At 43.9% G+C, this 23,541-nt stretch overlaps 3 protein-coding genes across 6 annotated transcripts; 2 read left to right on the forward strand and 1 right to left on the reverse strand.

The window, feature by feature from the left end:
• The first annotated feature begins 271 nt into the window (after positions 1-271).
• Positions 272-1,370, forward strand: LOC6546002 (probable E3 ubiquitin-protein ligase makorin-1). Its single transcript, XM_001972778.3, has 2 exons — positions 272-364; positions 428-1,370. The coding sequence occupies exon 2, from the start codon at positions 432-434 to the stop codon at positions 1,287-1,289; it is 858 nt and encodes a 285-aa protein (XP_001972814.1). The 5' UTR covers positions 272-364; positions 428-431; the 3' UTR covers positions 1,290-1,370.
• Positions 1,371-17,187: 15,817 nt separating this feature from the next.
• On the forward strand, positions 17,188-18,549 carry LOC6546003 (mitochondrial dicarboxylate carrier). Of its 4 annotated transcripts, none has more exons than XM_001972779.3 (4): positions 17,188-17,514; positions 17,575-17,818; positions 17,883-18,015; positions 18,133-18,549. In XM_001972779.3, the coding sequence occupies exons 1-4, from the start codon at positions 17,313-17,315 to the stop codon at positions 18,454-18,456; spliced, it is 903 nt and encodes a 300-aa protein (XP_001972815.1). In that variant the 5' UTR covers positions 17,188-17,312; the 3' UTR covers positions 18,457-18,549. The 4 variants fall into 4 exon arrangements, with proteins under 4 accessions (XP_001972815.1, XP_026832978.1, XP_026832979.1 ...); XM_026977177.1 differs by having other exon boundaries at positions 17,883-18,062; positions 18,133-18,168; XM_026977176.1 differs by having other exon boundaries at positions 17,478-17,514; positions 17,560-17,818.
• Positions 18,550-19,992: 1,443 nt separating this feature from the next.
• On the reverse strand, positions 19,993-21,505 carry LOC6546004 (mitochondrial dicarboxylate carrier). The gene is made up of 4 exons (XM_001972780.3): positions 21,309-21,505; positions 21,111-21,259; positions 20,532-20,905; positions 19,993-20,450 (listed from the first exon to the last, which is right to left on the reverse strand). Coding segments are annotated over exons 1-4 (840 nt in total). The 5' UTR covers positions 21,311-21,505; the 3' UTR covers positions 19,993-20,135.
• Positions 21,506-23,541: the final 2,036 nt, after the last annotated feature.

A 23,541-nucleotide genomic window follows, 5' to 3' on the forward strand; every position in this document is an offset into this window, starting at 1 on the left:
TTACGGGCTGCCACCTAAATTGTATAGCTGAAAGCAAATTTAACTTTCGTTTGCTAGCGAAATCGTGATATTGTGTTTATGCGCAATCGTCTCGGAGCATATCTAGCCATTTTAGCGTGGTCAGTACTTAATAATAATAAAGCCATCAGGAACTGTTTCGTAAACTTTTTCCAACACAACTCCGAAGTATTTTGCTGCCAAGCGATTGGATAAATAGATTTATGATACAAATAGCTTTGGCCACACTGCGGAAAGAAAATGGCGCATGTCATACAACGTGCTCAAAACGAAAAAGTTAGAAAGTTTACATCCGCCTGACATTTGAGCTGCCTCGATTTTAGAAAACCCCAACCCCTTACTGCAGGTAATCGTCCGCACTTGTAAAAAGCGATTCGAGAACCCCAAAAACATCTGGCAATCATTGCAGCAAGATGAGTACAGTCACCAGCAGCGATCACCAGGTGGACACCGAGGTGCTGCTGATGCCCAGCACGAGCAGCAGCGCCAGCACCTGGAGCCAGCAGAGGAACTGGGCCAACGCCGCGGAGTTCGTGCCCAGCCACAAGCGTGTTACTAGTGAGGTGGAGGCGCCGGCTGGAGCAAGCTGCAGTGCATCCGCTCGGCATGCACCAGTTGTCTCCAGGGCGGAAGTAGTGAGAGGATCTTCATCTGTGGCCAATCACGTGGAGACGTCCTGGAGCAGGTCGTTCGCCAGATCCGTGGACAAGAAGTGCGGCATTTGCTTCGAGACGATCATGGAGAAGGAGGGCGGAGATAGGCGCTTCGGCATCCTGCCCAGCTGCAACCACATATTCTGCTTCGAGTGCATTTGCACGTGGCGCCAGGCTAAGCAGTTCGAGTACACAGTAAGGCGAGCCTGCCCAGAATGTCGCGTGTGGTCGGACTTTGTGTGTCCCAGTCCGTTTTGGGTGGAGGCCAAGGAGGAAAAGGACCAGCTGCTCCATGACTACCGCGCCGCTTTGGGTGCCAGGGACTGCAAATACTTCAGGAGAGGAGACGGCCGGTGCTCCTTTGGCAACAAGTGCTTTTATAAGCACGCCCTGCCCAACGGAGATCACGTCGATGTGGGATTGCCGATGCGTGCTCAATGGATACCGATTCAACTTGGATTTTTCGGATTTCTTACAATGAATGTTTGGAGCCTTCATCACCCGGATTTCTATTTTGGTGATTACAGGAATTCCGAATACTCCAATTACTCCGATTACTCTGATTACTCCGATGACTCTGATTATTCCGATGACTCGGATTATTCGGATGAAGACTAAGCTGCTGAAACAGGAGCAAATAGTAATTGATATTCAAACTATACATCATATATCTAATTCTAAATGACGCGAAGTATTTTATGTAGGTACCAAAGTTGGGTTACATAACAATTATTTAAATTTAAATTATTTAAATTTATACATATATTTAATCAAATTGTTTGACATACACCACTAAACAGCATTTTGGTAATAGGTTTCTTATATTTTGTGCAACTGAGTATCTGAGTACTTGCAGACTTTTAATATCAAAGAAATCAATGTATTAACCTGACACTAATTTTTTTTGAGACCATATACTTTCAAACAAGCCTAAAAATGTTTTGTTTTAAAATTATATAAACAAGGGAAACTAAAGTGAAAAATGTGTTTCTTTAAGGACAAATGCTGTTTTATATTTTGATCACCCTGCAATTCGAACACTTTCCGATCCAACTGTCCCAACATTTTGAGCCACACCTGAAAGGAACATTACTCACTTTTCCACTTGGCCATGAGCTCATTATCTAGCCAACCGCAGTACGTAAAAAGCATGGCGAGCTCCATTAGCAATCGTTATCTTCAGAGTTGGCCAGGCGAATTCCCATTAACAGCATTTCAGTGAAATGTCAACTGGATTTTTCTTGTGCCAGTTTTCCGCTTGGCTCGTCGCTGATGTGTTTCTTTTTCTGTAGCTGTATTTGTTTTTGTTTTTGCCCGTGAGTATCCTTTTTGGCTGAAAGGATTATCCGAGCTGCTGCTGAAGTCCCTCTGCCGCACACAAGTTGTGCAAATATATGTACATGCAATGACTTACAGCTGATTTAATATGATAATTGGAAAGTGAGTCGGGACATAAAGAAAGCCCGATGCCACGCCCCCAGCTTGGATGTCGTTTTAAATGCCCTGACTAACTGGCTGACTGACTGACTGGGTCCTGAATGAACCACTCGCATTCATGCAGGACGACTTGAAAGGCTTCGCAGCCAACACCAAACATCTCTTTTTTCAATTTTCAACTGCCTCAATTAGGCGGCTCCCCACAAACTCCCACAAACTCATATATAACCCAACCGACTCAACTTGGCCAACCAAAAGCAACCAACTCGAGTCTAGCCGAAAAGTGGAAAGGACAGAAAAAGTTTGCATAAAATGCTTGTTATAAAATTTAATGAAACCACACACGAGCGCGGAGCTCATTTTTTATTTTTTGTATACCTAACATTTCAGGGTATAAATGAGGTAGATTACGCTGGAAATCCAAGATGTTAGAATAATGTATCTTTGAGGTTTTATTGCTGCAAAATTCCAGCTGAACTCTATTTGCATTGTTATTAATATTTTGAAAAATGAATTTGATAACCAGAAAAAACCTTGAAAAAATTGAATCAAAAGAAAAACAAATTGTGTAATGTATACGAGCACATTACATATTTTTAAGTAAATGCAATTAAATTCAATTAAAAAGGAGCATTATTATATTTCAAACAAATGTGCATATATTAAAGATTTTTTTAAATGCTTGCATTTGTTTTACTTAATTGTAGGTGACTTAAAGGTCACCTAGGGTATTCGGGGAGCCTTCACTAGAGGGGAAAAATCCTTTCTTGTTGCTCTTTTCCGCTTACGTAGCCCACTTTCCGCCCCTCATTTTGGAAAAGCCAGCGCAACCGTCTTAATGCTTTATGAATTTGCTTATCACGTATTTTTCTGGCAGGCCATATACGCGGTCGCTTTTCGCCAAATTAAATGGGTCGTACGTGTTTGCATAAAAGAGCTGGAATTTCGTTGAGTGAGTGGGTTTCTTTTTCGTTTCCCACATAACGCTGAAGCCCTGCATCCCCACAAAATGGTGGTGCTTCATTAGCCAATCGGTCCATTCGGCCAACGGCAACCAGATGGAGCCGGAAAAAGTAAACCCCACTTGGCTTCATTCGTTTTAATATTCCTGGAGTGTTTTCTTGGTCGCCATGTAAAATGTATTCGCTGAAAACTCATTCCCCTCCTTCCTTCGAATGAAAAAGTACACGGAAAAGTTGAAGTTTGGAGCCAAAGTTTTCCATTTAACGCTTGCTTGACCAACAAATTCGCTTTTATCCCTGAATGTCGCCGCCATTTCGCTTTGATGATCCGGATGCGGGTGTGAACACAACCGAAAGAAGTCTCAGTCCGGTGCCCCCATTATGTTTTCGGTTTCCTCCAGATTAGGCGAAACTAGCTGGTTTATTTTACAGAAAGCTATTTTGCAGGAGGAATTCAACTAAATCGGCATGGAAATTGGCATTAAATGGGCGGAAAACAGTTTGTACTGCCTCAATATGTCAAATTTTCAATAAATGGTGTATGGTTAGACCAAAGACACTAGAATAATATTCCTATATTATAATATAGATTATATTATATTTATATTATTATATTTATATTTATTATATAGTTTATATAATATTTCTATATGAGATTAATTATTCTAGACCCACCTAGTGTTACAAAGAAATAAGAAATCCTTTCATATTTGTTGCTCCAACTTTGATTAGGTTTATTAGTATGCACCGAGATTCATTCCGATTATACAGTAGGAATATTTAGTGGCTTTTGATTGGCTCTCGGGAAACGGCAATCAATTACGAAATCCGTAAAAAGGGACGTCTTCTATTTGTCTTAACTTTTCCGGTGATTTCTTCTCGTGCTGCTCCGCGGGCACTGCCATCTTTTCTAATCAGTTTGATGCAACCCAAAGCTCTCGGGCTCATTAGTAAGTCAACCAGACCAGCAAAGCCAGCAAAGTGGCTTCTTTAGGTTGTCCCACAGCTTCCCGGGGGTGTTGGGTGGCATTTTGCAATGGCACGTGCCCGGGAAAACGAGTGAAAAATGCTCAAATAGTTGGCAGTCTTGCACTTGTCTTTATTGAGCGCCTTCGACTGTTTGTGGGCGTGTCAAGCTGTCAGCCAGTCACTTTTCCAGTTTGTCAGACGGTCAGTTGGGCAATCCGTCAGTGGTCAATGGTCAGTGGTCAGTGGTCAGTCGGTCCATCTGTCAGTGGCTTGTCCAATGGTTGGGGCTAATAATCTGATTGACTTGGGCCCGAACTGTTTCACATCCTAAGTCAACAGAAGCACACTGAGTAACCCATTTTGGCATTTTCGTTTATGAAACTGGAAGCCGTCCTTAAGTGATTTTCGGGTGGCACAAGCTGAAAATATTATGATATATACATAAATACATCTGCTAACTCGTTTTGCAGCTTTTACTTTTCCATTAGTGCAGATATTTTGTTGAATGCATCCCCAAGGTAACCTTTGACTCACATTTCCTGTGCTGCCCCCTCCTCCGCCCCCTGGCTGGGATTTTAAAATCCATTTGAAGATATTTGCTCGATTTCAGCTGTATGGGAGCACGGCAAAATGGAAGACACCAGTATACACGGAGAACCCAGAGCGTCGCATTATGAGACGACAAAAATTGAAAACTAAAGTGCACTTGTGCGTCCTCCTCGGGGATCGAGGGATGGAGAACTGGAGAACTGGAGAGCTGGAGGAGTATATATGTATGTAGATGGGGCCTGGGCTGTGCCCGATGCAGAGTGGTTCGGTTTCGGGATTGGTCTGCCGAAATCCAGCCAGAAAAGGCATGCTCGTTAGCATTTAGTTGACTTGGCCGGCACTTGGCTCCGTTTCTTTTGGTCCTGCGGTGTTTTGCTTTGCGCATTTCCCGCATTTTCAGTTCATTATATTTGCGGGCACACAAAGTATGGCACTCTTTTCAAATTGACTAAGTGTTCGGGGCGCCAGTATTCCACACGTGATGAAGATCTATTTTTAATGATCTATACTCGTACATAAATGAAAAAGAAAGCGAAGCAAATCTAAACAAATAAAGGAATTTGCATATAATGTGTCAATATTTTATCTACGATTTCGTAGATTTATCGATTTATCCAACTTCGATTAGTACTGTAGTAATCTTATTTATTTTGTATTTACTTGAAGGAGATACTACTTCTACAAGTTCTACTTCTACTTCCTCATTAGTGCAGTGTGCATAAGAAAAACACAATTTTCCTTTATTGTTATATATTATTCATTGAATTTAATTGGGGCTTTTAAAGACGGATTCCATTCAATAAGGCTTATTTATTTGTACAGCACCAGTCGAATACTTTTTCGTGCCTATTAAACAGAATCGATTATTTGTAATGGTTAATGCAATGTCATCACATTCCGTTTGTATTGAAATCATTCGGTTCGAGTGTGGTGACGTAAACAAAATCCTTATTGCTATATTTCCCTTTTCTACAGTTTGTATCTGATACTCGAGTGGCTCTTGTAGCACGCGCGCCATTTTTCAGGATAAATAACGAGGCAAATTTGGGTAAGCGATAGGTTGGTTGGTTGGTTGGGAAAACGAGGCGCTTTTCCGCCTTTTCTGCCTTTGGGCAGAAAGAATTGCGGAGGCGCGGCTCCGCTGGAAAATCCCCATCCAAAATCCATCTAAATAGGAGGCTGGTGGAAGGATTTCAGTCGAGGGCAATGGCAACCGAAAATGTTCACGTTTTGAGTACATGCCATATGCGGAATCGATGCACGCTGATTGATTGACAATAAGCGCAAAGTGCCGGGCAAGACAAATGTGATTTGATTTTTTGCGTTTTTTTTGGAAGCGCTGCAGTCTGACAAATATGATTAAATCGTGCGCTGATATACCCAAGGTGTGTGGCATTGATTTGCATTTTCGTCTGTCTGCGGCTGCTTTTCCAGCCAGCCAGCCAAGTTGATTAATTGGCAGTGACACAATGACTGCTACACTTACTTCCTTGCGGGCTTTTCCATTGTTTTTAGAATGCGAATCGATGATAAATGAAGTGAACGTGCCGAGACTGGCTGTCCGCAAAGCATGTAAGTTATGCAAAAGTTCTTGGCCGTTCCATGGGGAAAATGATGCGTGAGCAATTTTCCAAAAAGTTGAATTAAATGGAAAGTGCCATTTCTTGCGGTTTGCTTTTGTCCTTTCAATTAAATCGAATACTGCCAATCGAAGCGTGTTGAATAAATTTTTGATTACGTGAACTTCTTGAGCGCAACGCACTTCAGCAAAGTCATTACGCCAGAAGTTATGTACATGGGATTATATTGCTGGGAAAAGTTACGCAAGTGTCATTTGCGACAAGAAATAGAAAACCTAACATAGCAAGTATTAAAGTTTCAGCTTTATGTGCGACTTATTAAGTCCTACGAAGGCTTCAGGCAACGCTGCATATCCATTACAGAGCTGCCCGAAATTTTTCAGAAGCCCTAATCTGTCTTTGAGTATTTCGTTGAGAGCTCGGCCGCCCACGGGGCGTATGCGTAATGCACTGTTGGCGGCGGCTAAACTCCGCACTAATTGCTTTAAGCACATAATTATACAGTCATCCAGCCCATGACAACGCACACATACACGCAGTGCAAAAAACAGAAACAGAAACACAAACACAAACAAGGGGATGCACACACGGCGTATGCGTAATATGCTAATTTATCATACTTTTTATGCCTCGCACAACTTTATGGCAGGGCAAAACATGAAAAATGCAAAAATGTAAAACAGTCGCCGACCCCGGCACCTATGCGTGGCTATAACTTTGCTGGTTCGCACGAGTCTCGGGAGTGGAGCCCCTTTTTCTTCCTTTTTTGGGTTCCGCTGCTCGTTCTTCTGGCTTTGCTACACTGGAACAAAAGCCACTGACATGGCACCCCACACACAGACGCACACACGTGCAGGGAAAATGAAAATTGCTGAAACGAAACCTCGTTTTGGACTCTCGAGTTGAGAATTTGAAAATTAAATGAAGTCAGTGACTGTGTCAGTGACGGAAATGAGTTTGTCCCCTCACCAAGGACCTCGACTGCCCTCCACCCCCCAAAGGCACACACAAAGCAGTTAACGTTGCATGAAGTCGGCACTCGGAGTATTTATGACTTTTGAAGTTGTATGTTGAATGAATTCATTAGCATTTGGCATTTGCATGGCGGCCAGATAGAGACTGGGGCCAAGAGACTTGGGCACACATCCGAACGAGGTGGGGTGCACCCGCGCGTCTGCTCCGAAACTCGCATCAATCATCTGCTAAAATGTTTAGCCATAAATTCATCGGGTTCAATAGGCAGTCGGTCAGATGGGAGCCGGTTATATGTGCCCCACAGTAAACTAACTGCTCAAGTGTTGCGGTTGATTGACCAAATTGAATTATGCTTTGTGGCTCCAACTCCGGCTTGTGCAGTTCGGTTCCAATAATTCCTACTTCCAGCCGGCCGGAACAATCGGCAAAGTTTTATTAAAGTGCACATGTGAAGTTAAAGGCACTCAAATTCTTTGATAAATCCACTTTTCAGACAACAGGTATGTGTGAGAAAGTTTGCCTGCTGAATGGCCTTCTAAGCTTAAGGAGCACAAGTAAGTTTATAGTCCTTTTTACTATCATAAATTTGTTTATTTATTTATTTAAGCAAGATATTTTACTGCCTTTCCTGAACTTCGTTGTACAATTTGCGATGCAGAATCAATTTTCAGCATTTGTTTTACATCGCTTAGGCGCGGAAAACAATTAGTTTTGCCCTGGCAAATTGGTTGCTGCATTCTCTTTTGTTTGGATCCATCCTGAAATCAAATTAAAAGTTAAGAACTGAGTGGGAACCCCTGAACTTTTAGCGACATCTTGAAACACAGATAGCGACGAGGAGGAATTAATACGCTTGAATGCTTGGCTAATAAGCAAACAAAATTTCCCGCAATTTGTGTCAGTTGAAAACGCGAACAAAACGATCAAAATTGTTTGATGCTATTTGCCTTTTGAATCCGGTTCTCCCCTCTCTTTCGTCGCCAGCTAGCCATCTCTTTCGCGCACTTTTTTGCCGCGGACAACCGACAGGAGTCTGTTTACTGGCGACTTTGTACTGGTGTTTACTTGCGCACAAACAAACGCAATTTGCTTTTATTGAGTGCAAATGTTTGTTTAATATTTTCCAATTTAATTTACAGCCATTCACAGGCCGGAGTCAGTTTAACATTATATCATTTCGGAGCGATTTATTCTGCTTCGCTTGGCCGTTGCCTTTTGTAGCTCGCATATTAAATACCTTTTTTATTTGGAGAGAAAGATAATTCGATGCCTTTCTTTATTTGCTTACTAGACATGGCTTTTATGCATTTTTAATAATATAATGCAGCCCCTCCACTTCGATGCGCTTTTTGGCATGACTTGTATCAAAATGTTGACTGATTCGGGAATATGAATGCATATCTCTTCCAAATGTAGTGTGAAAAAACTACGGTTCAGTTAAAGCAATTCTTAAATACAAGGAGTGTTATTTAAAAATGTGTGTTTACATAACAATGCAATAATATTACAAGGAAAAGGACGAAGGGAAAGCCAGACAGACAGCTTCCTTAGCTGCCTTTGTTTAATGGAAAATAGTGCAGATGGCAGACTTGCTGAATATATTTGTTGCTAATAATTTGGTATTCTTTGTCTAGCGTCTTGCAGTTGAGTTGAATAAAATGCGAACGTCTGGCTTACATAATAATTATGAAATGCCTGGCAATATGCAAATAATTTTTACCTGGCTTCAATGTGCAGACAACTAATTGCATTGCGAAGCCAAATTTGAATAACATGAGCGGATAAAAGTGTTGCCTGCTTTTTGGGGCAATTAGTTAGATATGTTTCGCGCATAGTTACCCCTCGAAATTAAAAGTTTCATTATGTCATGCTGCTTCCCGAGCTATCAACATTCTTCAGGATTCTTCTCGACACTGCTTAGCCATTCAGGAGCGCCTTTCAGCCGCTGCCGCCCAAAATAAAGCACTTCCGCAGCCACCGAACAAGTTGCTAAGCCGATTCAACCACAGTCTATGTTGCTCCTCCAGCTCTTGATCCTGCTCCCAAGGCTCTCACGGCTCCTTTGGCTCCTTTGGCTCCTTTAACTAAGCCCAAACTCAGCTTCAGCTGTTCAACAGCCGCGTCACATTTTGCTAATTGCCACGCGGCGGCAGCGGCACAAACTTCGACAAGGACGCGACAACTTTGCGCCCTCTCTTTCTTCTGCTTTGGCCACTTCTTGTCCCCAGCACACTGAGCGAAAAACTAATCGAAACCTGCCCAGGCAAAAGCTGCTAGGCAAGTTTTGGAGAACGATAGTAATTGGCAATGGGCACACTTTAAAAAATGAACTATTAAGTTGACAGAGCGCGCTCTCTACAAGTATTATAGTGTTTCTCGCAGTGTGCCACCTTTAAATTAATGAAATCATAACGCCGCCTGGGTGCTCTTGGCTGGGGCAAACTGTTTTCAGGTTGCCCTTACAATTTAATTGCTAATTTTTTCTATTTTCGCCGCTGCGCCCCCAACCCCCTCTCTTTTCGCCATTCCCTCACCTTGCGCCGAGCTTGATTGCTGTTTTTGTGTAGGGCGAAGGGCAGCGAATAGTAGGGGGGTGCATATTTTTAAATTCCATTAGCCTGGGGCGCTGCTCGTGCTGGGTAAATTCAATTTACATTAGATGGCAGCGCTGCGAACTAAACTTGGCATAACCCGATATCCGGATGAAGTTGGCCAGCCTTAAGGACCTTGCAACGCTCCCCTGCTCAGTTGCCCCAGCTTGCCCAGGTTGCCCCATGTTGCACATGAGCAGGCCGATGCAGTTGCAGTTGCACTCGATTAGGCTCAACTGGGCACAAATCTGAGTAGTTGCCGAGTCTTGCTGAACGCCGTAATTGCTTATTACACGCCAAACCAACTCACAAATCCCAGCAACCAACTGACCCCTCGACCTCCGCCCCCCGCCCACCTGCGACATGGAAACTGCCTGTAAGGAACGCAAATGCACTGGGAGAAACGTTGCAAGCTGCGTTTCTTTGCTGAGCATGTGTACAATATGTACAATGTAGCTACAGTTCATCCAATATCTTTTGCAAGTCCCATAAGTGGTAAGGCAAGGTGCGAGAAGAAAATCCCTAATTGAGCAGCAGCTTAAATGGCTTTCTTCTGGGCCATGGCTAACAGAAGTGCAGCAACTGTGGCAGTAGTAATTGCCATTCCGGCACTCGGCCAGAGGCATTTTGATTGCATTAGGCGGCTGCCTGGATAAGGCAAAAAATGTCCTGCAAAGGGGAGAAAGTAAGTGGAAAGCCAGCGACCAACTTGTTTGTCTCGCTGCTCCACTTGCACCACCTGAATAGCCATTTAAAGGCACTCAACCTCAGGCCTCCGCGAAGTAACTTAGTTTGGCTACTTATAAACCAGTTTACTCCAATCGCCTCGTCACACAACTCCGTTTAATCAACGCACATTTCAATTATGGTAAGCCTGGCTCAATGGGAGTAAGCCAATTAGCTCGGCTGAAATTACTTTATGCAACTCCACAAATTGTTGTGCATTGGTAATAAAATGCACTTTATGAAAAACCAAATAACGTTGCCGAGCATTTGAACGGATACCAATAAAAGTGGTAAATTTTTTTAAAAAAATATTCCCCACGACCAACAGCAATCGCGCGACGGCGAGAAATCAGTTAATTAATTAAGTATATTTACACACAACACACAAAAGAGAAGCTGCCATTAAAAAGGGGGCGGGGCGCAACTAAGAGGCGGAGCCATTGGCATTGCCTTTTACACTTCTCCCTTTACCCTTTGTTGTTGGCTCCTCGTCCTTTTTCGCCCTTTTTTATATTTTTTATTCAGAAGCAACAATTGAGGTTAAGTGATTGTTGAGCGTGTAAGTGGCGCTCGTTAGCCGCTGACAAGACGTGTTCATCAGCATGTGGCCCACACCGACAGACAGTCGCACACACACACTCACAGGCAAACAGACTCGCACACAGACGCATTCGTCAGCAGGAGAGCCAAAGGATATTCCTGAAGTCGACAAACGACTGGCAGTTAGAGCTGCAGGAAAAAAAGCAATGCAAAGAGCCAGAGCGACCGCCATTTAAATCGGTAATTTTTCATTTGACATCCCGAAAAGCTGAAGAGCTGAAAACTTTTTACCTCATTTTCCCCACCCATCTCGCATTTTCGAACCACAGGTACATCCGCCTGACCAATCGCCCGAAATGTTGTGCAATTAATTAGCAGCTGAGTGCTCCTTCCCTTCCCTCCCCTTGGCTTTTCCTGGGAGAAATTAATTTACAAGCCCACTTTGCAGGAAATTCCGCATGCGATTTGTTGCCACATCTGGTTGGAACCTCTATAAAGATGGCTGTAGGATCGCAGAGATTAGAAGATCAGGGTTCTCTACGAACTTAGTGCAAAACTAAGGAACATTTTAATTTAATTTGTATATTTTTGGCAAACATAAAACAATGATTTGGTGAATTCTACAGAAATGTCTGTAGTAAATATGGTCAGAGAACTGCTAAAATGTTCCTCTGCCTGAATTCATGTGAAGCTGATGGCTGAGCACATCATCTTCCACTCAAGGAATAATAAGGAACGTCTTACCCAAAGTGCGCCTTCCATTTATAGTACAGGTGCCCTTTCTCCTATTAAGTTTATCTCGTTTCAGTGCTTCAGTTGTAGATAATTCATCATATGAATTACTCAACCCATTTCGCAAACTGTCAATCTCGGCAGCACGAACACGTACAACTCGCCCTCCGCCTCTCCAAGTTTCATCCCTAACCACGCCCACAGTCACAGCTGCCTGAACGGCTCCACTTTCGCGCGGTATTAAAGGGTATGTTGAGTTCTTAACTTTAGGCCAGTTATGCTGTATATAAGCGAACAACTGAGCACTGAAAAATGTTTCTCTTCAGTGTAAATGCAAAATGAACAAATAAGCAGTTGCACTGCTATTAAAAGGTATTTTCAGGTCGACTACAATTACGCTTATGCTTGCTTTACCAACGAGCTGCTCATTTTTATGGGCTGACATGTTGTTTTGTTCTTGTTGCTACTGGCAGCCACATTCCTTACCCCTTTGGCCCTTCTCGCCGTTTTTCCCTTTGGTTACCGACACAACGCCATGTGTCTTGGCCCTCCCCCTTTGGAAGCTCCATCCGCCTGGGTTCTTTTATTATTTTTTGTGAATTTTCAACTGTAATCACATCATTTTACATCATATTTCATACTTCATCTTGTTTCGGGCGAATGCAAAAGAAAAGTGGCATGAAAGGTGGGGAAAAACCATCAGCTGCTGTCCCTGTTCTTGATTCTGTATTTCCGTGGAATGCCACGTTTGCAACTCGCTTTCGTTTGCCGCTTTGGTGGATATGGAACACCCAGATGATGGGCACATGGGTGGGCGTGGAGCACCCTGAGGATGGACAAAATCACAAGTTCGCGCAGGAAATTACTTTAATCAGCGACTCAGCACAACAAACCATCCGGATTTGCAAAATGACATTGTTATAATATTGAAAGAAGGCAAGTATTTCAACGATTTAAAGAAATACTTATCAAGGAAAGTTCAAGAATAATCAGAGACACTTAAGCCCTCAATATGCAATAATAGAAATTAATAAAAGCAATTAATAAACATGAATAAAAATTAAATTACATTTGCACACTTTTGATCAAGCAGAAAAAAGGTAGAAGCTGTCTAACAGGTATCTGATAGTCGAGCAGCTGAACTATGTCGGTCTCCATTGCTTTTGATGTAGTACTAAGAACATATAATTATAAAGTAGCCACCTTATTGTGCATATTACATTAAAGATGATTTTCTAGTAAGTTTAGGGAATATAGAGCACATTTATAGTCTATAGACCATCTTTGGCAGCGATCTCCATTCATTGTAGGTCAATAAATAGAGCTCGTAAGACGATCGGATAAGTTAAATACTTAAAATGAAAGTCTACGAATAGTCATAAAGCCAATCAAAGGACAATGCGAAAAAACGTTTTGGCCCGCAATTTTATTATCAACAAGCATCGGAGAAAGTTTCAGACTTGACGTTTTGCATAATTTCCAGTTGAACGGTCACAAAAGAGCGGAACAAAGCCCTCAAGGGTTGAGGAAAGCCATTCCGACCAAACATTTAACGACGCATAAAATTTATAAATATTGGTGGGGGCATCAGGCTGCCTGGATGGGTCAACTGCGCATTATTTTGCATAATTAATGCAAATTGCAACTTTTATGTATTTGTATTGGCCGAATCCTCGGGATTTTCCCGGATTTCTGCCTCTTAAATCAGTTTTTTTTTTTTGACTCGCTTCCCTGCTAAGGACATCAATTGGAAATTACAATGTAAATTAACTCGATGTAAAAGTTTTCCTGCAGCGCAAACTGCTTGCTGCATACTTGATCAGACGAATTAGGACTCGGTTCGCTCGACTTGAGTTCATTTGGGAGTTGGGGCACAGTTGGTTGGACTGCGGACTCCCAAGTGCGGAGTCCGCAGAGAAATTGATTTCTGCCACCCAGATTTCTGGCCCATTTCTTTGCCCACCCAGCACCCAGCACCCCGCACCCCGCACCGGAAACGGAAACGGGCAAGAGGGCAAGAGGCAGAAACATGCGCGTCAACATAAGCTCCCACGCTCGTACGCATTGGCAACAGTTTGGCACGGGTATCGGATGGGAATCGGGTAAACCGGGAAAGCAAGTTTCGAAATTGGGCCGACAGGCTGACAGCCGGGAAAGCTGCGTGCCAGTCCCCTAAACATGACAGGCGGACAAAAACAAAGCAGTATTAAAAACTCATCATCCGGCCGCGTTGCAGCGCCACGAGGAAAATGCCATGCGATGGGAAAGCGCACTGCTAGAAAGCACTGTGCAAAGGAAAAGCGAAGGAAAAGCGGGCAAAAGCAGCGAATCGCAGGTTGACTGACATTTCGAATGCAGCGGAGCCCTGCCGCCCGGGGGCCCACTTAAGTGGTAAGAATAACAGCCAACTGTTGTTGGCAGCTGGCGCTGGGACAATGAACTCTCCAGCCGCCACTTGCACCAAGGTAACGCGATCTAGCTGGCTGATTTAATTGCTGCCTGTCCAAGTGTGTTCGCATTGAAAGTCGCCGTGCTTTAAAATCACATTTAAAACCAACAAACAGCTGTAAGTCAACAAGAGCTTTAGATGGTAGTCTGCGAATGAGTTATTTGAATGTTCTATCAATGGAACTTAGATAATTTGCTTGAGCATATTTCGTATACGAATAAATCACAAGTGGTCAACGCTCAAATCGAAACCAAAGTGCTTTATCAAAACGCTACAACAATAAATTTAAAAATAGCATTAACAACTAAAAGCTGATAGTTGTTGGCTCCTCCTCCTATCAGTTGGCTGGTTGTTGTCAAGTGGAATCGGCCAGTGCCCAAAACATCTTTTATTATATATTATATAGACCATGGCTAAGGGGTATCGTCTAACTAGCCAAACAGCTCGGGCACGCCATAGGATCATAATGCGCCGGATTATATGCAGCTGGCATGCCAAGCAGCGATTACGAGGAACCATCCACCACTCGTTTGGAGTTGCCCGAAACCTTGAGGTTGAATACACACTCCCTGTAATCGTATGTGTGGCGGCTCTTCAGTTTCCGTTCGAGTGCATCCGGGAAATTAATTGCTTTGCACTCAAATATACAACTCTTGGTGTGCAGCACCACCACCCACTGCCACCCACTCCGACCCACTCCCACTGCGCCCAGGCGTGTTGACATTAATCAATGACAATTTGGCATGGCCAGGCGCGTCTTCGAGTAGGCAGGAGCAGAAAACCGGACGAGAGCCACTCCAAAGTGTCAATATCAAATGAATTGCAATTAAGCATAATCCATCAGGGCGTGTGTGAGTGGGCGGAAGTGCGAGAAAGAGTTTGCCACCCGCTGGTAATGCCAATTAATGATTGCCCAGCTGCAATCGCATTCTCCGGCCACTTAAACACTCTGCGCGTTGACAATTAAAATGTTCCCTCATTTCGCCGCCTCCTTGTGGCGCTCCCCTCCCCTTATACAAAAGTCCTGCAGCGCTGCAGTTGGGACAAAAAAGGGGCAGCCTGAAAGTAACCCTTTAGTAGCATTTCTTTTTGCCATTTTTATGGGCAGACTTCTTGTGTTTGCCTTTTTTAAATTAATTTTTGGATCCCACATACTTTTTATAAGCTCGTAAATTTATAATTAATCATAAATACCCCAAATACCCTGTACTAGAACAAACAGCGTACGTCGCACGGTTGTGCCGCTCTGCCTGCCGGAAACGGAAATGATAAGCGAGTGTCAACTTGCCAACTGCTCTTCAGCTTCCTCTGCCGGACGAGTGTGTGTTGTGGTTTTATTTTCGTAGAATTTAATTAGAAAAGTTGGTTGGGCCTGCACTGGTCAGGTGCATGACCCTTCACCCGGCCAGCTGCTGAAGACGCCTCATTTACTCTTTTGGCACAAAAGTCGAAGCCACTTTTGATAAGTGCGTGTTGCGAAAAAGTTTCTCGAATTTCCACCGCCACCGAAAACGTGACAAAAACTTGTCAATGCACACGAAGTGGAGAGGAGTCGGCATGGTGCCCAAAATTGCCAAAATGGAGGAGGTCCACCCGCAAAGGTCCGACGGAGCGTGTCGAGTATGCAAAATAGGATGGGTTGCAAGGACAGCGACAAATGTCCGACATTAGCTGGAGAGCCCGAGCAAGGAGGTGGCATAACTCATATTCCTGCGGCCCGAAAGCCGAAACACTCTATGGTTTGCATTACATTCCCAACTTTAGATAAGGAGCGTAAGTAAAATATGCCTAAATTAATGCATATTAGGTTAAGAAAGACTCCAGAAATAGACAGAATAGAAATCGAAGCACCTGAGTGCAGAGTAAAGAATTCTTTTATATGAAGAGCAACTAAAAATACATTCATATGTTATTGTTCAGGATTTGTATCTTGTGTATATAAGAAATTGAGAAACCAACATCATTCCAGCCAATCTAATTCTTCCTACCACAAAAAATGTTTATATAAAGCATATCTTAGAAGAAATATTAATAAAAGTCAGATCTTTTCCAGATTGCAGCTGGCAGAAAAACCAAAGGACCCCCTGGAAGAGTGTGCAATCGATGAGGAAGTGAGAACTTGGGCCAGGACAAAGTAGAGGAGCAAGTTCGCTGCTGGTAACCTCGTTTATTATGTCATCGGCACAGCGAGCGGAGCAACCATTTCGAGAGCTCTGCGGGTGGTGCAAATGTGGTGGTGGGTGGTGCAAGTGTGGCGGTGGGTGGTGCAGCACCCACCGGTGATTGGGCAGGTGTGCAAAAAGGACGAAGGCACGTGCTCGGGGCGGAGGCGAAAAAAGAGTGCGCACGGCCAAACCGCGTGGAGGAAAAAGTTTCGCTGGTGGAGTGCCGTTGGAGACCCACTGGAATGCAGCGGGTCGCATCGGGGTCTCCACCTTGCCGGGATCGAGTGTGCCGGAATCGTAGCTGTAAACTGCAAACTTATGCAACTGGGCAACTGGCAACTGAGCTTGTTTAGATTTATAAGCTGCCACTGTCCTTGGATGGGCGGTGTCCGGTGGGCGGTCGCTGGTAGAATTCATTGAAGGTAAAAGTTGAGTGCGGAGTCGATGCTTCCTATCAGCGAGCAGCAGATATTGAAGCTGGCTTCCTCCTGCCGACACACACAATGAGTTTCCTGATTGGCGCTCTGAATACGAAGGAAATTACTTTGCAACATTTAAAGTCTCACTATTAGGGTAGCAAAACGGAATAAACATGGTGCACTTTTAAGCTGTAACAAATTAAATGTTGACCCAGTGAATCCTGGCTAATCATTTAACATATCGCTTCAAAAGTCGTTAGTCCAGCATCTGACTTTCATTTTTCGTATGTCTCAGATGATGAAAATGAGAGTGCTTCGTCACTACGATGCTGTCGCCCTCGGCGATCAATAAATCGGATTCCTTCCTAGGCCCGATCTGTATTTATAGTTTGCAACGATAGCTACAGTAGCACAATGTTCAAATTGTCAGTGAAACACATAAGCCTTTCCCTTCGTATCAAAACCAGTTTTTATAAATTAAGACCAATCTAGAACTATCCAGAATCCGAATGCACTGTGACAGGAAGTGCGTCGATCATCTGGAGGAATGCCGGTTTATGATGACCACTTCCTTGACGACTGCCATGATGTCCCCGAAGGACGCTTGCCGCGTTGGTGGTTCGGTGGCTTCGCCTCGATTTGCGTCGCCTTCGCGGTGGCGCCCATTGATATCGTGAAGACGCACATGCAGATTCAACGGAAAAAACGGAGCATTTTAGGCACGGTCAAAAGAATATACTCACTGAAAAGTAAGAGCCTGGTGGGTTATATCATATACTTAACGCAGTCATTAGTAATCCCGATTTAAGGACTCTGGGGCTTTTACGATGGCTTCTCGGCTGCCATCCTGCGACAAATGACCAGCACCAATATACATTTCATAGTGTATGAAACTGGCAAGAAAATGGAGTACGTCGATAGGGATTCATATCTAGGAAAGATTATTTTGGGCTGTGTGGCTGGTGCTTGTGGCTCTGCTTGTGGCATACCAACGGATCTGATTAACGTGCGGATGCAAACCGATATGAAGGTGCCGCCGCACAAGCGACGCAAGTATTTTTACCCACCTCGCGAATATTCGCCATCAATCTCAGGGTTCCCATCGCCTCGATCTCAGCTATAAGCACGTCATCGATGGCCTCATTCGAATTCCCAAGGAGGAGGGCTGGAAGGCACTTTACAAGGGCGGATCGGTAGCGGCCTTGAAATCATCCCTAAGCACCTGTAGCCAGATAGCACTGTACGATATTGTGAGTTGCCAAACGACCTGACCGCACTTAGCCCAGTTTTCGGAATGGTAGAACGTGACAAACTGCCAATTATCCATTGGTATGTTCTTATTTTAATTGTTTTTTTTACATTTTAAGACTAAAACGGAAGTGAGGAAAAATACCTCTGTGAACGACGGCGTGCCCCTGCATTTCCTCACGTCGTTGTTCACGTCGATCATTTCGTCTGCGATCACTCATCCCCTGGACGTGGTGAGGACCATCATGATGAACTCCAGACCCGGCGAATTTCGCACTGTCTTCCAGGCGTCCGTTCACATGATGCGGTTCGGCATCATGGGACCCTACCGGGGATTCGTGCCGACTATAGTGCGAAAAGCGCCAGCCACCACTTTGCTATTTATTTTGTACGAGCAACTGAGGCTCCACTTCGGGATTTGCTCCCTGGGAGGGGAAAAGTAGGATTGCGACGATAGTAATGTGCATTCGGAATTTGACAAAAATACCTTGTGAACTTTTGCCAACGTTTTTGTACGATAAAGATTTCCATTTTAATTCACACGCTTTTTTTTGCGAGTTTTAAGTTCATTTCTAGCAAACTTCGAGTAAGAAGTCCTTTGTAAGTAAACAAGAATTTAAGCAATCAAGAACTAAAGCGAAACGCAGTAACACCGGATCATTGAACCCAAGAACACTTTTCTTCCGCCAAACGAAACATCAACCACAACTGGTCGCATTATAAATTGATTACAACTCGCAACGTGACTAATGAACATTAATTTGTCCAACTCCTTGACAAGGAGGACGCAGTTGCGCCACCGAAGATGGGGCTAAATGCCAGTACGTGCTGTGTGTGTAGTTCTAGTTTAGATGCCGCCACGATGACAACTAGGCGTATGAGCAACAATGCCCGGAAAGCATTGGCGGAGTCCACCATCCCATCCGGCTCCACACATGCCTCCAGCGCCACAGATGGGTTGTGTGGGTGTCGCGTCACGTAAACGTGGGTAAATGTTGCACGTATGAACGGCATTGTTGTGGAGGGCTGGCGAGCATATGGAGGACACTCCGGCTATTACTCCACACGCACCCACTCTCGGCTACCCTTTAATCGTGATTGCAATCATTGTGGAAATTGAATTTGTAAGTAGGCAATTTTAGGACGACGGCAACGCGCCAAAATAAGAGTAATGCCACGCAATTAAACTGAATAAGAGCTCTATAGAAGTGCTTCTTACCTAAATCGTATTGGCACGGTACAAAAATATTCAACTCTGAAAACGAGTGTTTTAAAAATACCTCACTATGATTATATGAGGTTATTAGCCTCTACAAATAAATTAAACGACCATGATTGTCTGCAGAAATCTTCTTTTTAGCCTCATAAACTGCAGCTCGAAGTTTTTGCGAGTGTTTAGTCATGACTAGTCTTTTGGCCCAAACTAACACTCAGACGGGGCACCCACGTTTTGCATAAATGAGTTGAGGCAAGTTTATGGCTGACTGGCGATTGCATCGACGATGAGTTGTGCCTCAGATGTCTGAAGACATGGGGCAAGGGGTCAGGGGTCAGGTTATTAGTAGCTCGGCTGGCACATTTGGCTCGCCATTAAAATCATTTGCATAGTTTGTGTTTTGGTCGTGGCAAGCTCGCCTCGGTGTGTATTATTAAATATAACTCATACGCACTGTTGACCTGTTTTTGCGAGCAGCTCCGTGTGCAATCAATGCGAAATTGAATGCCTTATGAGGTGCATGCGCGTTTATTTAGCCTGACTGGTCGAGTTTGCTTAACAAATAACCAACAATCCAGGCCAGGAGTCAGGAGTCAGGAATCAGGAGGCAACCAACTATTTGATTAGTGGACAGGATGTTATTGAGGTCACAGGTTAGAGTAAGTGGGTTGGACAGCAAATGTTTGAATAGACGCACTCGGAGCTGATTGGCATGGAATTACTTGGGTGAAAGTTAGGTGGAGCAAAATAAACATTAATTCAGTATAAATCTTCTTACTATTTGGAATAACTACGACTTGCAGGCTTCTTGTTACCAGAAAAGTATACAATTCTTTATTTTGTTTTAATTATTATAATGCATGTACAAAATGTAATACTTTTGCTGACACACATTGCTCCTCGCTGTCATTTATCATCCTCAATTTCAATGTACCCAAAATGAACTCGAAGCTGCTCGAAACTTAAAAAAGTAATGACCGTATTGGGCACCGTTCGCAACACGTAGGGCATCATGCCGCGAAAAGGTCCACGCGTTCCGAAGCGCATCATGTAAGAAATGGAGTTTATCAATCTTCCGGAATCCACCATCCTGAGGTACCTCAGGTTCTCAATGGGCTTGATGATCGGACCGCAGATGAAGGCAGCCGTCACGGAACTCATCAGGTGCAGCAACGTGTTGTCGTGCTTCATGTGGAAGCATTCCGCGTACATCTGCTTGGCCTGCAGAATTGAATGGGCAACCATCAAAATATTTACGACATGCTTTCATATTCGAATTAGTTACATATTTGAAGACCATACCTGATCGTAAGCCGCATTTTGGCTGATGGTAATCAAGCTGGACCGCATAAAGGACAGCAAGCATCCGCTGTACAGCTTCGTGAAGCCCTCGTCTCTGGTCACGCGGTACAGTCCATGGAAGAGGTTTCGGTAGTTCCACCGGGTTTCCTTGGGCAGCGCGCGGTCCACCTGCATCCGCGTGTTGATCAGCTCCATGGGCGTGCCCACCACACCCGCGACACAGCCAGCCAGTCCGGCCACCAGCACTTTATCCAACAAGCCGTCAGGATGGTCCAAGTGCTCCTTTCCCATTTCATAGAGGTGAAACCGCAGCGATGTGTACGTCAGCTGTCTCACCAACTGGGCACTCAAGCCGTCGTAAAGCGAGATGAAACCTAGGAAGGGATTTCCGGTCAAAACAGAGCTCTGCATCCACATACAAGTGTTCCACAAGGGGAGTTTTATAAAGTATAAAGTGTACCCTTTAAAACGATCCGAATTCATCTTTTTTCAGCAAAATTATGTATGCAAACTGTTTTTTAAAGAAGCCCAATTCTATCTTTATCGTTATATCTTTGTCTTAGTTTGTCCCATAATTACCATTCGTTCGAATAGCCCGCTGGAGATTTGAAGCCATGCCTCTGTCCTTCCTGATCACCACCATCCGCGCCTCGATGAGGTCGAAAGGTGCCGTAAAACACTGCGCAATGGCGCCTGCCACTCCGCCACTCCACCAGCGCGGACGTATCCTGCAAGAGTTGCATGCAAACAGAGGTTAAAGGACTGTATTGGACTCACATCTTTTCGAACTCTTTGTCTTTGGAGGATTTTAACCGAATCGCCAGCTTGCTGTATGCTGTCCTGTCCGCCACTTTCTCGTCCTTGTAACTCTCTTTGCTCGCCTGTCCATCAATCTTTTTTTTCTGCTTCGAAGGGGTATTTTTCGGATGGGATTAATTTGACGAAAAAGTGAATGTGTACTTTTGTGTATTTGGCCGAAACAGAAACTGTCATCTGTCTGTGCTTTCGGACAGAAATATTCCATTCAATAGTCGGAAGTCAGTAGCTATCAGTTGAAAATTTCGAACTGAAATTAAGATGTCGTCTGCAAGCGCATGAATAACATTGTAAACTGGAAAAGTAATCAAAGGTGTTATGCCTCGAGCTTGTAACTAACAACTTGTTTCAAGCCAGTATTATATTTTATTTCGCAATAGTTTCATTGCCACTTACCAGCTTCTGGGACTCCTGCCACATCCTGCCGCCAAAGAGGACATTCCACGTTGCCCAATTGCTGGACAGGAGTCCGAACTAATTGGGATAGGACCTCCTTTTTGTTGCCACGCAGTTTGCCAACATTCTGCGCGGTGCTCAGGGCTGGCAAGGTGTTGCAACGTCGCAACGCTGTTGAGTAATTTGGCATAGTTCCGTGGCTTGCAACTCGACAGACTGCCACGGGAGGTGGCACAACTTTCGGGAGTACTCCGATGCTCGCACAGTTGTCATGGCATTATCACGGCCATTAGGCATCAGCCGGTGATGCGAGTGTGCACCACCTAACTGCTGTTCGAAATTGGTTGCAACTTTTGGACATATTAGAGGCAAAGCTGCGGGGCGCCACTAAAAGTTGTACGCGCTGGGATGGCAAGTTAGGCGACTCGTGGATTGCATTCTACACGTTGAGTGTGGTAGTAGTTCATTTTGTGCAGCAAAGGGTCTTTTAATTGTCTTTGCAAGCTGTGAGTGGCACAAAAAAGGAGAATGTATTATAAATTACTGTATACTTACAAGTATACAACAAAAATATGAATAATAGGAGACGCAACGAGCAATAGTCTACAGATCTATAAATCACTTAAGAAATTAGTGTGATTGCTCTTTTAAGCGAGTGGGTAACATAGTCTTGTCACTTGGAACATTTAATATATCATGAAAAAGTGGAATTTCCATTTTCAAATCTAAATAAATTGCCTTGATTGCACGCAGACTGACTGTGTGAATCATAATGCAATATTTAAACCACGAAATTTTGACTAGCGCTCAATGATTAACCAACTGCAGAATTCATTGCATACTTTTCAGGGCTTAAAATGGTTTACTCATTAGGCGTGGAAAGCGCCGCGCCATCAATCAAGTGCTCAATCAATCAGTTCGCCATTTATTTCACTGCCTGCCATTTCACTGCACATCGGCAATCTGGAAGAGAAAAACAACACAAAACAGCACAAACACAACTTGCGCACAATTTTATTTATTTGAATTTTTATGCGGCAACACTAAAAAATTGATTCATAAATTCCGACTGCGCCAGTAAACTAACACAATAAGCCATATATTCCGTCCGTCCATAGATACATCTCAGTTTACAGATAGTCGTAACTGTAGGGCACAAAAGGGGAGCAGCAGTTAAACTTGCGTAGCCCCTACTTCCCTTCACACTTTCGCCGCGTTAGTGGAATATTTCTCGTTCCTATTTCCGCGTGGAATGGCTGCTTTCTTGGTTTTTATTTCATTGAGCTTTTCAATTTGCGCGTAATGCGAAATAATATATCACGTATGCACTCCCTCTGCAAATTTACTTTTGCAAATTTAATGCCTCTCCTCGAAAGTTTTCGAAATAACGCGTCAATTTGATACGGCTCTGCATCGACGGCATGTTCGGCTTTCAGTTTTTGCCCCACAATTTTTCAGGGGGCACACATTATTCCGGCAGCCCCTTCCCGAACTTCGAAGAGCTGCCCTGCCTGTCTGTTTGCGAGTATCTTAGGTTATTAGAAAAGTTTGCGGCCTGACTAAGAGGCTACAAAAAGTTGTCAGTCGAAGAAAATTGCATATTGAAGTTGTTTAGGACATTTCGGACAACAGATGATGGGCAACTTGGGGCCTGATCTGCAGTGGACCGTCTTGCAGCTGAGCTGGGCATTTAACCGTTGATGGTATTTTAGATTCCGACTTAAACTTAGTTGGCCAGAGATATCCAAATCATTGAAGCAAGCAAAAATCTGATCAGCCATGTTCGTTTATTTATAAT

This window comes from Drosophila erecta, unplaced genomic scaffold (assembly GCF_003286155.1).
Source record: "Drosophila erecta strain 14021-0224.00,06,07 unplaced genomic scaffold, DereRS2 tig00000021-arrow-pilon, whole genome shotgun sequence".
In the NCBI taxonomy this organism is placed as follows: Eukaryota; Metazoa; Arthropoda; class Insecta; order Diptera; family Drosophilidae; genus Drosophila; species Drosophila erecta.

Bases quoted from the DNA above. Each gene is read 5' to 3' on its own strand.
- LOC6546002 (XM_001972778.3), top strand. From the start codon at position 432: ATGAGTACAGTCACCAGCAGCGATCACCAGGTGGACACCGAGGTGCTG.
- LOC6546003 (XM_001972779.3), top strand. From the start codon at position 17,313: ATGCCGGTTTATGATGACCACTTCCTTGACGACTGCCATGATGTCCCC. The intron at 17,515-17,574 runs GTAAGAGCCTGG...TCCCGATTTAAG, and splicing joins AAGAATATACTCACTGAAAA to GACTCTGGGGCTTTTACGAT. The intron at 18,016-18,132 runs GTGAGTTGCCAA...TTACATTTTAAG, and splicing joins AGATAGCACTGTACGATATT to ACTAAAACGGAAGTGAGGAA.
- LOC6546004 (XM_001972780.3), bottom strand. The intron at 20,906-21,110 runs GTAATTATGGGA...ATCCCTTCCTAG, and splicing joins GCGGGCTATTCGAACGAATG to GTTTCATCTCGCTTTACGAC. The intron at 20,451-20,531 runs GTATGGTCTTCA...TCAATTCTGCAG, and splicing joins AAAATGCGGCTTACGATCAG to GCCAAGCAGATGTACGCGGA.